The following is a 13,556-nucleotide window of genomic DNA, read 5'->3' on the forward strand; positions in this document are numbered from 1 at the left end:
CAGGAACAAGATAAATAAAATCATGCTTAACATTTTGTTGGCTTCAAATCCAAGGAACAAAAGAATATGTAACTATCTATTACATAGGATTAATCAAAAAGTAGAATTACAATAATGCAATTTACAAAACAAAATTTGCAATAAAGCAAGTGAACTAGTCCCTGGCCAATGGCCATATTCAACAGCTCTACTCTTCCACATAAATAAGTGATTCTCACTCAACTCAATAAATAAATAAATAAATGAATAATTGAATTCCTTCCAAAAGCTCCATCAAAAAGAATCTTGTCACACTTACCAACTTTATGCATTTTCTTCTATCTATCAATTGTGTTTTATTTTTGTTGGAATCAGATTTCCTGCTGTAACTGTGTCACAATTACAGCTATCGGACGTCCGATCAAAATGAATGGATGTGATTGATTCATTTTGTAAAACTGAGTTGAAATATGAACCGTCCAATCTTAAATCAATGACTGAGATCGATTACTGCGTTAAACAGTTTGAATATTCTACAGCTGTCAATCTCAATCCATTTTTTCCTTCTCAATATATCCACTTGGCCACTAGTCCTTATAACACCTTCTTCCAGCTGAACTTTGTTTGAGATTGTGTAATAAGTCATTCTTTCACCAAATATGTTTTAACTTATGAAGGAAAAAGATTTTGCTTAACATGATGAGTAGGTGGTGATTCTGTCCGACATAGACAATCAGGTAAAGGATTTGCATAAAATGTTTCTTCTGACCGAAACCTGTCTACACCCTTTGTTCCATGAATGGGCCCTTTTCTTTTCCTTAATAAGCCAACCCTATCAAACACACAACAAATCATATATCAATTAATAAATCACTTTAATATTATACTAAGGTGTAAAGTAAACATGTTTTAGGCTAAACATCTTAATCAAACGGTCCAGATATGACCGACTGCAGTGCAGTTACCTCTCTCCGACTGCTCTGAATCCCGATCCTTATTTAATACTATTTGTTTTGTATTTTTAGTGTAGATAGTATGAACGATAGGTAAAAACTGATTCTAAGTTTTCTTCTAATAATATTCTAAAATCTGTCATCTCATGCAATGAAAACCAAAAGACATAATTACAAACAAATATCCAATCATATACCTTCCTTTGTGGAGATCATTCACTATATTGGACAGCTTTTTCCCCTCAACCATTGATCCAATTGCCAGTTTATCAAACAAACGAACAAGAGCTTTCCTGTTTAAAAGAAGCAAAGGGAATCATCACAAAGGACAATGAAATTACAAAAATTTAAAAGATAAAGATATAAAGTCATCTGGATAAGAGAAAGAGAGAAAGACAGACTAACCTATCTGGAGATATGGTTCTTCCTCTCCCAAGAAAACGACGATGGCCTTCAACAGCTCGAGCCATATTTCCGGGGTAAGAATGTACAAATACATCACTTTCAACCGATACAATATAGTCAAGAGCAGCCATTTGAGTTGCGTGATTAGAAAATGGTTCAAGCTCCGCAACGGATGCCAACTTTTCCTGATATTAGTTACATGTAAGATTAAATAAAAACCGGTTCAAACAATGGTTTATCAAATTAAAAATCTTCATTCGCCAACAAAGTATAGTAATGTCTAACCTTGCTCATTAAAAATGGATACCGCGATAGCAATTCAGTCATATGCGACTCGCCTCCATATATCTCCCCTGCAGCAATATATATTGGAGTCTTTCTAGGGTATCCAAGAGCACTAAGGAAAATTCCAACTTCCTTTGGAGTTAAGGGACAAAACCCTTTAGACCTCTCTTCATTTGGATCAATGTGCTTTCTTTTCCAATAATTAGTATTCTCTCTATTGGTTCATGATAGTAATTTTCAAACATCAGATATTATATATCAGGAAAAAACACAAGATTCGACAAATTATTATGAACCATCAATAATTACCTGATAATCCGTAGTTCTTCAGCCTCTGAAGTAGATAAACCGTGTGTGCATCCGCTAAATGCAAGCATATCCTTCTCGTAACGTAAGTGTAATGCAATATAAGGACCAAATGATCTCATTCTCTCCACCAATATCTACAAGTACACCAAAAGTATTTAAAAAAATTAGAAAATAATTCCGAAAGAAAAGGTTGTAGTATAGTAGAAAGGAAACAAAGAAGCTAATAAGAGTTAGCTTTTAGTAATATACTTTTCCCATCTGTTCAATGCGAGGAGAGAAACGAAGGGCTTCATAACAAGTGCGACAGCGAAGTTTTTGAATATCCGGTGGTAGATTGTTATTTGCTAATCGAGAATCGGATTTGGAAGCTTTAATAACCTTCAAAGATTGTCGATAATAAGATGATTGCACAATATGTTAGAAGAAACTAAGGTCAATAAATCAAATAATAACATAGAAATTTATACACCAACGGGATACATACTTCGAAATAATCCCAAAGGGTGGCAATCTCATTCTGATAGTAATCCATACCAGACCAGCTTTTGAATTGCTTCACCATTTTGGTTTCATTAGCCAGATCCTTAGGAAGTTTCTTAATGATTTTTATATCATTGGCAAGAGAACTAATAAACCTCTTTTCATCAAAGATATCAGAGAAATTACTGCAAATCAAACAAAAGACTAAAATTTTAACTGTAAAAATCCAACAACAGAAATAAAAAAGCACTCGATAGAATTAAAAAGTCACCTGTTATCATGCCAAAATGACTTCTTATCAAGTTCTGGAATTACAAGGGTGGCGTTTATCATGCGAGCTATAGCTACCATATCACATATCTGCAGTAAAAGCAACAAATTTTCATCTTTTAGCAATACAATACTACAATTAAAGAAGATTCTAATATGATATATAATGAAAATCAAATAAGAAAGACAATTTCAATGTGAAATATGCTGAGAAATCTGACCCCGGTTCGCATTTGGTTGAGTCCACCATTTGTATGAACTAGAAGGTAACCTCGCGTATTCTCAGGAGCTGGATAAACATTTAACAATTCAATTAATTACAATAAAAATACAAACACGAACTTCCAAATTACAACATGTGTTTTAATTTGCTTACTTGTGTAATTAGGGGTAGGCTTTGTGCAGGGTAGAAACCCATGATTTGGTGGTGGCTTCCACAGTTTCTCATAATCTGGATCCTCTCTTGAATCATTTAACTGTCAAAACTAAAGGAGTCAAGATACAAAAAAAGAATCACAGTAACTTTGTGTGTGTGTGTATCAACCACAGATAACAAACTCTAAAATGAGATTAATAAACATTAGCACCAGCAATGAACAAAAACTATGATGCATTGCGGACGCTGGACATGACACTGACACATCCATACTGATAATTGCTTATAAAAATGAATTAATTCAATGTATTCACATGTGTGAGTTTCGTGTTGGTGGCAAACACCAAATACACATTTAGGATAGCTTTCTAACAATCAACGGCACATAAACACTGATCATTTTAGAAAATAGAAGTGATCAAATATAACTATATTGTTAGTTTTGGGTCGGTGTTAGACACCAACATGTGTCAGACACCACTGTTTTATCTAAAGTGTCGGTGCTACATGGATTGTAATAATAAGTAAATTATCTCTTTGCAAACACAAAACCAGTTTAGTTTTAAACAAACATGTCAAAAAAAACCAGTTATTTAGTTAGTTAGTAGTATATAGTAATAGTAGAGACACTAAACCTTAGGAGTAGAGGGTGAAGTCTTAGATAAATGGGGCGGAGCTAGCTCTCGAGTCCAGCTTTGCAGGTCACGAGACTGTCAAATTAACAAACAAACAAACAGATTACTAAGCTATTTAACCTCAACAGAATTAATTTAACTACAATTGTTTTTCAGTGATTGCTATTCCTCCCTCCGCCGCGCATTGCTCACACAAAAATACACCACCGGATGATATCTTCTTCCGGTGGTGGGATTCTGAGCAATTCACTGGAAGAAGAGCAATTACCTTTTTTTCAAGTCCAAATAAGTAATTAATATAAAAATAATAATTACATAAAAAAACTAGTCAAAAACAGAATCCGCCACATAACAAATATTGTTGGAGAAGATCACAGTCTTCCAAAAAAATAGGAACAAACATTGTTCATATGACAAACTCAAAGCTAATAAAAAAAAAACTAACATTTTTTTATTCAATGGTGAACCAAAAACAACGAAAAAAGAAAATGACACAAACCGTATGAATCTTTTCATTGAATTGATTATGATCAGTTGGAGAAGTGGTGGATACATGAACATGAACAAAGAAGAAACAAGTTATAGCTATTGAAAAAACGGTTGCACCAAGGAATCTCCTTAGTAGAATGATCAATGGAACATTTCTACGTTTCTGCATTAAGCCTTTTGGTGATGATGATGATAATGATGCACTGTCACTGAATTCACCTAATAAGTTTATACTTATTTTTCTCCCTAAAAATAGTAATAAATAAATAATTAGATTTTTATTATTATAAGCAAAAAACAAAACAGAAAAAGAAGAAAACAAGATACTAGGTTCGGGAATGTTAATGATGAGAACCTGAACCTCGTACTCTCGGAGTGCTCATGTTAATTAAGAAAATAAAAATGGTGTTTGTTTTGTTTGATGATGATTTTGTTTTGTGAGTGTGATTTATGTATGTTATATGTTGGTATGTGCCACCTTGTTGTGGACGGTTTCTTGAGTTGTGATGTGAGTTGTGAATATTATATTTACTTGTTTGTTACTCACTTCACTTGAGTAATTCCTTTTTTGTATAACTGACTTTCTCTTTAATGCTTCCTACTTCTAAGATTTTGTGTGGCCCATTTTCCTTTTTTATCTCTATTTATTAAAGATAAACACTTATACTAAATTCGGTTTTAAGATTATTAATTGTTACTCCTTAGTAATAAAATATATATCACTTTGCCAGAATTACATAAATTAAGAATTTAATTAATTTTGTATGGAAAAGATAAATTATGAGTTATTAATTTACAAAATTGTTCTTTATTAATGGTATAATAAAGATAAATTTAAAAAGTAATAAATAGTTAAGGGTATAATAGCAAAAATAGCATTAAATGGTTCATTAATAATATAAAATGATTTATAATTTGGTACAAATTTTTTTTCTTCAAAGTGGCATATAATTTGGTACGGAAGGGGTATCTTATTATAGTACTATTATTATTCTTTATTTTATTTTTTTGGTAAATATAGTATTTTTTTGGGTTACTATGATATTGGTACGAAGTTTTTCCCACTGTAAGCGATGATTAATCTTCTTTGGAAAACCTGTGGGACACACAAGGTGGGTTCTCCCCTCCCAATCCAATTTTCTCCATATACATGAACCAGAAATCGAACTCCTAACCATATGCTTAAGAAGACCAAAACCCTTACCACTTGGGTCAATTCATTGTTGGTATATAGTACTATTATTTTTATTATTATTTTTTTCAAATAGCCTAATGGCTAGAATTTCACTTTTTAAATTGAAATAGTGGGAGTACCCGAATTCGAACATCGTTCCCTGCATTTTACATGCAATGTCCCAACCAACTAAACAATATTCACGGGGACTATATTACTATTATTCTAACACTAGCAATTAATTATTACTTATCATGATTATAACATAAATATTTTTGAATTTAATTTATATACACTCTCAGTGTAAAATTATTTTACACATGCGTCCAATAATATAACGATACATCATGTATTGCGTTAAAACACACATGATGTGTCACATTCATTAAATGATGTGACAATACATCATTGGATGCACGTGTAAAAAATCTTTACACTGACGGTGCACAACAATTAAACTCAAAAAAAGTTTAATTGTTGTACATTGTCAGTGTAATTTTTTTTACACATACATTCAATGATGTGTTGCCACATCATTTAATAAATGTGACACATCATGCGTTTTTAAACACAATATACATGATGTGTTAGTATATTATTGGACGCATGTGTAAAATAACAATGTATATAAATTAAATTAAAAAAAAATTACATGACTTTGAACAAAAACTATAGTTTATATCAAATAATGAATATTTAAACATGCTTAAATATTCATTATTTTATCAACTGTTAAATTAAAAAAATAATATTGAAGTAATAAAAATTGGGTGAAGCAAATTGAAGTAAATACTAAGGCACAAATGTTTTTGAAGCAATGTTATTTATTTCTTTTTATTGAATACTCTTAATATTGAGTTATTTCAACAACATATCAAACAATTTTATATTTTTGTAAAAATTAACATAGGTGATTTATATGATATAATTTTTTTATTCAACGGTGGATTTTGTAAAATTTGAATTCGCTAAAGTGTTATTGAGTGGTGTAACATTACTCAAATATTACACTGGTGTAATTTAATCCCTCCAATATATATTGTATTTTAAACCCTCTATTTACTTTGTTGCACCACTCGCTCAATAGACTCAAACAAACATCACTTCACCTATTTTATAAACCCTATTTATTTATCTTTATCTTATCTTATTTACGCCATTAATCTGAATTCAGAATTGGGTTCCGCTAACATGTGCCCTAAGGGCACATTTTAAGGTGCAATTAATGAGCTACTATCTCACTTAATGTGTTTCAAAAATAGTAATAATTGAGTTTATTAATTAAAAAATATGGTCCACAATATTTATTAATTATTTAAATAAATTACAAAGAGAAATCTTGATACTTGCCAACCATGATGTGGTTACACGCGCCTGAGATTGTTAATCCTTAATAATCTATTTTTTTTTCCGTTATTATTAACAATCAGGATGTCAAAAAAAAATCAGCATATATTTGCATCCAAGAGGAGTGCTAGCAACACACTCCAATAACAAACACTCCAATATATGGCTGAAAATTATACTCATATCTTTTTATTTTTAAGTGTTATAAATTATTGCACAAAAACATGATGGTATACATAATCATCTCCTAAATTATCTCCAAAATCAAAGTTTGTATATCATCTACAAAATCAGTAATTTTTCCAATTTGTGTAAAATGGAGGTGTAAAATTCATCGAAGCAAAGATGATATACTTTCTCTTATATAACAGGTACATGTTCTCAAACTTTAATCTAGTGTTTTTTTTTATACTTGCAATAAAAATTTAAAATACACTTTTTATTTACTGTTTCTATTCGTAGATTATAAATAGCATAATGGATAGTGTCAATTTTGATTTGAATGAATGTCCGGTAGAAGATATTTCTCATGAGAATGGTTACTCAAATGCGATAGATATGAATTTTGATTTGAATGAATGTCCGGTAGAAGATATTTCTCATGAGAATGGTTACTCGGAAACAATTGTTGAGCAATTTGATCATGCTATTGTGGCAAATATTATTCCTTTTGTTGGTCAAATTTTTCTTAGTGAAGAAGAAGCATTTGCCTTTTATAAGAGATATGCATATCAACATGGGTTCTCAATTCGAAAAGGTAGATTCATCAATCAAAATGGAATTATTAGCAAGCGTGATTTTTTTTGTCATCGTGAAGGGAGTGTTTCCTTGAAAATCATAGACCCATCAAAAGAACAGAGAAAAAGAGAATCATCAAGGTGTGAATGTAAAGCTCATTTGCGAATTTCATTACAAAAGTCTCTTGATATATTTCCAAGTGAGTGGCGAGTTACAAAGTTTGTTGCTGAACATAACCATGATTTGCTAACTCAACCAGAAGTGTGTTTTTTACCGGCTTATCGAACTATCTTGGAAGAAGATCATGGACGCATTTTCTTATTAAAAGAGGGAGGACTTTCAGTTAGACAAATAATGCGTGTCATAGAACTAGAGAAAAATGTGAAGCATGGTTATCTTCCATTTATTGAGAAGGACATTCGCAATCTTTTTTTGAAAGCCAATAAACAAATTGAAAGAAGTGATGTTATGAATCTTCTAAAGTATTTTGAGTATGCAAAAGAGAGTAGTTCTAATTTTCAGTATGCTTATAGAATTGATAAAGAAGGAAGGTTAGAGCATATATTTTGGTCTCCTTCTTATTTTCAGTATGCAATTTTTTATTCAAGTTTTTTTTTTGGATTTAATTAATCATTTAAGTGTTTTTTTTTTTGTTTCGGTGAATAAGACTGAGTATTATAGTATTATGTTGTGATGGTAACGATTGTTAGTGTTATTTTGGATTTTAAATTGCTTATATATGTACCAAAAAAATAATAGATCATAAGTGTTTTTGCAAAAAAAGATGTTATTGAATTGCTACTATGTACCCGGAATTGACTAATATTGACCCAAAAAAAAAACTATATGTATTACTACTTTTTAATTGCTAATATTGAAAAAAAAAAACAACCTGCTTTTAGCAAGGAGGCGCGTGTCATTTTATTCCAATGGTTGGCAAGGGGTCCGGTTATTATACATAAACAAATACTTATGCACGCTGCATAAGTCCAGCCCACTAGCCGAGCCCAACACGCCTAGCCCAACCCATTCCTTCCTATAACGGCTTCCCACTAACGACGTTAACTCCAAAAGTAACGGTTATCTCGCAACTAACATTTTTCTGTCCAAAACCAACAACAATCGTTCATCATCACCATCGCCGGAATCAACATCATCACCGGAAGCTACATTCATCATCACCGTCACTGAAATCTACAATCATTTCCATCAGAGTTCACTCCTTCATCATCACTGTCACCGAAATCAATCTTCAAAACCAAATACTGTTGATTTCTTACACGCAAGTAAAGGATCATCATCAACGATTCACTTCCAAAAAGCAAAATGAAGAAAACGACACAGGTTTGAACTTCCCTAATGCTTTTGCAAGTGTAACTGTTAGTTGGAAAATGCTTTTGTTTTGTTTGGAAAGAAATTGCATTGGTGTAACCTAAATTCCAATTTGGGGAAAATCATAATCTGAAATGGTTTTGTTTAGTTTGGTTGTTTTGAAAAAGAATTGATGAAACTAAAAGTAGAGATGATTTTGTTTAGTTTGGTTGTTTTGAAAAAGAATTGATCAGTGTCTCTTTGTGATAATTGGTTGCTTTGAAAAAGTATAATTGTACACTTTTAGTGTATCTGAAACCAAAGTAGCCCTCTTGTGGTTTCCATGAAAGAATTCTTACTAGTTTATGTAGTGATATGAGAAAAGTAGAGATGGTTTTGTTTAGTTTGGTTGTTTTGAAAAAGAATTGATCAGTGTCTCTTTGTGATAATTGGTTGCTTTGAAAAGGTATAATTGTACACTTTTAGTGTATCTGAAACCAAAGTAGCCCTCTTATGGTTTACATGAAAGATTTCTTACTAGTTTATGTAGTGATATGAAAAAATAGAGATGGTTTTGTTTAGTTTGGTTGTTTTGAAAAATAATTGATCACTGTCTCTTTGTGATAATTGGTTGCTTTGAAAAAGTATAATTGTACACTTTTAGTGTATCTGAAACCAAAGTAGCCCTCTTGTGGTTTCCATGAAAGAATTCTTACTAGTTTATGTAGTGATATGAAAAAAGTAGAGATGGTTTTGTTTAGTTTGGTTGTTTTGAAAAAGAATTGATCAGTGTCTCTTTGTGATAATTGGTTGCTTTGAAAAAGTATAATTGTACACTTTTAGTGTATCTGAAACCAAAGTAGCCCTCTTGTGGTTTCCATGAGAGAATTTTTACTAGTTTATGTAGTGATATGAAAAAAGTAGAGAATTTAACTTATTATCTGCCATGTGAAACCATACTTACTAGTTTCCTTTGATCCAGGTGAAAAAATCAAAGAACGTACAGGAATTGCCATCCTTCAGTATCGGGCTGACACCGTCAGATGAGGATAAAAGGAATGACACCGATTCATCATCCAGTGGTGGTCAAAAAAATAAGCGAAAAACAGGAGCTGGAAAAGGTAATGAAAAGAAGAATAAAAAAAAGAAGGAACATAAAAAGGGTGATGAAAGCATTGCTTCTCGTGGTCGTAATAAGAAACCACAAATAGAGGCACTAGATTCCGATGAGACAAGTTCGGATGATGAAAATGAAAGGAATGGTAAGAAAGTTTCTTGTGCTGTTGAAAATGTGAAACAAGATATGGTGAAGAAAGATTCTGATGCAGATGCAAGACTGAGGCATAAAATGAGTGTACCTAAGGTCTATGACCTTATGCATTCAGTACATGTCAAAAAAAGGAGAGACGAAATAATTGACCAACTAAACAACTGTGGCTATGGAGGGATGCTACATATCTGTAACTGGACAAGGATCCACACCTTTTTTATCGATTGGGTTGTCAGAAGATTTGAAAAGGAACATATGTGGATAAGATTGAGCGATACGGAGGTCCTAGAGTTGAAAGAGGATGATGTGCATAGAGTCTATGAACTTCCAATGGCTGGAAAGAAGATAGACACTAATCTTTGCTCTGATGGAGCAATTAGAAGGCTAAGGAAGGAATTGGGATTGACTGGAGATTATTCTCCAGTTGTGAAGGTTGCTGAATTAGAAAGGATACTGAAGACTACAGAAAAACCTAAAACATGGGTGAAGGGTATAATTTGTTTCATCATTCATAACATTTTGTGCCCGACTAATAAAGGCAATGTGTCACTGCAGTATGCAGATATTTTAGAAGATCCAGCCGGTGTATCTTCATATAACTGGTGCTCACATGTTCTAGACTATATGAAAAAAGGCCTGCAATCTCCAGGAGTTTTAAATCCATTAGCAGATTTCCACTTCCTAATGGTAATGATGTCCACTCAATGATTTGAATTAAAAGTCAATTTTACAAACACATACTTATTCATATTTTATCCAACACAATCTTATAACTGAAACCATGAGTGTGGTTTAATGGTTTCTCTAGTTTTATATCTGTAACCAATATAGTCCTCTTATGGTTTCCAATAAATATTCATATTTCATATCTCATTTATGTCTTTTATTCTTAATACAATCAACACATACTTGTCACATGCATATTTATTCATTTACTTTTGAGCATGTCTTTCATTTGAGCAATATTTATACAATCAACACATACTTGCCTTCATTCCTATATGTATATTCCTTTTGAATTGAATGTGTCATGTTTCCCAATTTGAGGCAATATTAACTAATTGTTGCAGATTAACTACATGGATAAAATGGGGAAACGAAGCCCATTTTTGACGGGCAAATACAAGCGGCCATCCCTTCGTGATTGGGATGTCAAGGCGGCAAACCAGGAACTTGCCAAGATCCATGATATCATGGGGCTTGAAAATGGATTGACAGCCGGGGTAACAAGTCTGTACAGACCCGCAGAAGGTCCGCTTGTACTGTGTTTTGATGCAGACACATGCCCACTGTCTAAGGTAAATGTTATTGCTCTTATGTTTGGATTATTTAGTTTAAGTTTTTATCGATATTTGTATACCAAATCCTATTTAATGGTGGAAATCGTGAATTATCGATACTCATGTACCGTCTTTTCTTTTCGAATCCTAATTTAACATAAACTTATTATAACTGAGACCAGAAGTGTGTCTTAATGGTTTCACTTGTGTTGTGTCTGAAACCACAATAGCCCTCTTATGGTTTCCAACAAAATGACACCGGAAACAAACAATGTTGGACTCACATTAACACAGGAAACTATCATCAAGTTTCCGGAGTTTTTTGATGGGGCTGAAGCTTCAAACGCAGGGTAAGCAATGAATATGTATGATGTCTCTATTTAAAGGAAACATATTAGTTTAACATCTTAAACAATAACTTTAAAAGTGTTTGCCAATAGTTTTGATATGTGATTTCTGACAAGCAAAATGATGTTTTATGGTTTCAGGTTCGATAAAAATCATTCAGTGTCACAAGGAACAGATTCAGTTACACAGGAAACTATCTCCAAGTTTCCAGAATTTTTTGATGGGGCTGAAGCTTCATATGCAGAGTAAAAATGAATATATGATGTCTTTTAATGGTTTTTATTTGTGATTCTTAAAACTATAATAACTTTGAAGATATTTAAAGGAAAGATATTAATCTAACATCTTAAACCATAACTTTAAAAGCGTTTATCAATGGTTTTGATATGCGATGTTTGAAAACTAAAATCATTTTTAATGGTTTCAGGTTGAATAACGATGATTTAGTGAAAAAAGATTCAGTGCCACAGGAAACATGTTCTGAGCTAGTGTTGGTACCAGATGCGATGCATCAGGAGAACCCTACAAAATCTGACTCGAATGTAGTCATAAAGTAAGAATCAAACAGTGTGATAATTGTAATATTATTTGAATTTTGCAAAAATTAACACTATTATGTAATATTATTTCACAGTGCAACTCCATTAAAGTCAATAAAGCCAGATGAAATAATTGACTTGGACAATGTCACTCCAAAGAAAAGAAAAAAGCATAATATGCTTTATTCTGATAATACATATCCTGAGCGTCGACGGGCGGTGAAGAAATCGAAATACCTTGCAAGCCCATATGATGACGCTGTCCACAAGTCTGCTGCAACGGAGTTGCAGAAAAAATTATCAACATATGCTTGGAACCCGGAGCTTGATAAGTAAGTGAAAATGGTTGTTTTATTTGGTTTTTAAGCTGTTGTTTTGAACAAAATTATTATCTTGGCTGTTTCTTCATTCAAAACCATTTTTCGCAATGAATGGTTTCCAAGAAGTTTCCCTACAGTAGTAAAAAGTTGAACATGATATTTCTCAATTATTAGTATTCTTAAATGGGTGAAACCATTACTAATATTAAATGGTTTCAAGATGTTAGACACTGAAACCATTGGTAATTGGTAAATGGTTTCAAGATCTTTGCTTAAGATTGTTCTAGTAGTTTGTTTGCTTATCCTAAATACTTATACTTAATTATTGTATAGGGATCACATTATGTACTGTTCAGACAACAAGGCTCATTTGTATTCTCTACAAAGGGCTGACTTCTGGACACTTCAAAAGGATGAATGGGTATCATGCTTTGTCATAAACAGTTGGGTTAATTGTTTAAATTGGAATCAGCAGGACAACATTGTTGGAACAAAATTGATTTGAAAATGTTTGCCCCTAAATCTATAAAGGTTTTGATGATAACAAAGTATTAATTAACAAATTGGAAAGACTAAAAATTTATTTTAAGTGCGCAGATATAAGCATCATATAAGCTCTGAGTGAAGTTCAGAGGATGTGAATTCAGAAGTTCACAAGCGCTCAGAAGATGTTGGACTTCAGAAGTTACAACCTTCAGAGGATGAAGTCTTCAGAACTTCTTGTCTGTCTACAAGCTTCATCAAACTCTGAAGATCTCTTTGAAAGCTGTGAAGATTCTCTTTACAAGTCAACTCTTCTACCAATGAAGAAAAGGACCTCTCAAGTCTGATCAGTTCAGCTACCTCTGTTCTGTCTGTCCTAACTTGAGAACGTGGGTCTTCAGTTTTGTTAGCTGAATAAGGAAAGTCTTCTCTGCAGTAGTCAAAGTACCTGAAACTCTTTCTTAGTTTTGGATACAACCAAACTGCATCAAGACAGACTGCTTGAAGACAAAAGGTTATCAACTCCAACGGTTCTTTTTGCAACGACTCTTTTCTAGTGGTATAT

General features: G+C 32.5%; 2 protein-coding genes across 3 annotated transcripts; one reads left to right on the plus strand and one right to left on the minus strand.

Annotated features, from left to right (window-relative positions):
- Positions 1-11: 11 nt before the first annotated feature.
- LOC123918053 (O-fucosyltransferase 7-like) lies at positions 12-4,735 on the minus strand. 2 transcript variants are annotated; one of them, XM_045969989.1, is made up of 13 exons: positions 4,543-4,735; positions 4,192-4,427; positions 3,693-3,767; positions 3,058-3,157; positions 2,903-2,970; positions 2,683-2,771; positions 2,416-2,596; positions 2,181-2,309; positions 1,932-2,065; positions 1,623-1,836; positions 1,338-1,522; positions 1,130-1,225; positions 12-811 (listed from the first exon to the last, which is right to left on the minus strand). In XM_045969989.1, the coding sequence occupies exons 1-13, from the start codon at positions 4,562-4,564 to the stop codon at positions 649-651; spliced, it is 1,692 nt and encodes a 563-aa protein (XP_045825945.1). In that variant the 5' UTR covers positions 4,565-4,735; the 3' UTR covers positions 12-648. The 2 variants fall into 2 exon arrangements, with proteins under 2 accessions (XP_045825945.1, XP_045825944.1); XM_045969988.1 differs by having other exon boundaries at positions 4,537-4,716.
- A 5,319-nt stretch (positions 4,736-10,054) lies between these two features.
- LOC123915033 lies at positions 10,055-13,013 on the plus strand. Its single transcript, XM_045966192.1, has 7 exons — positions 10,055-10,708; positions 11,092-11,339; positions 11,532-11,651; positions 11,790-11,894; positions 12,077-12,202; positions 12,284-12,520; positions 12,842-13,013. Exons 1-7 carry the CDS (start codon positions 10,055-10,057, stop codon positions 13,011-13,013), a joined length of 1,662 nt encoding a protein of 553 aa, XP_045822148.1.
- The last annotated feature ends 543 nt before the right edge of the window (positions 13,014-13,556 follow it).

Source organism: Trifolium pratense, linkage group LG3 (assembly GCF_020283565.1).
Source record: "Trifolium pratense cultivar HEN17-A07 linkage group LG3, ARS_RC_1.1, whole genome shotgun sequence".
NCBI lineage: Eukaryota > Viridiplantae > Streptophyta > Magnoliopsida > Fabales > Fabaceae > Trifolium > Trifolium pratense.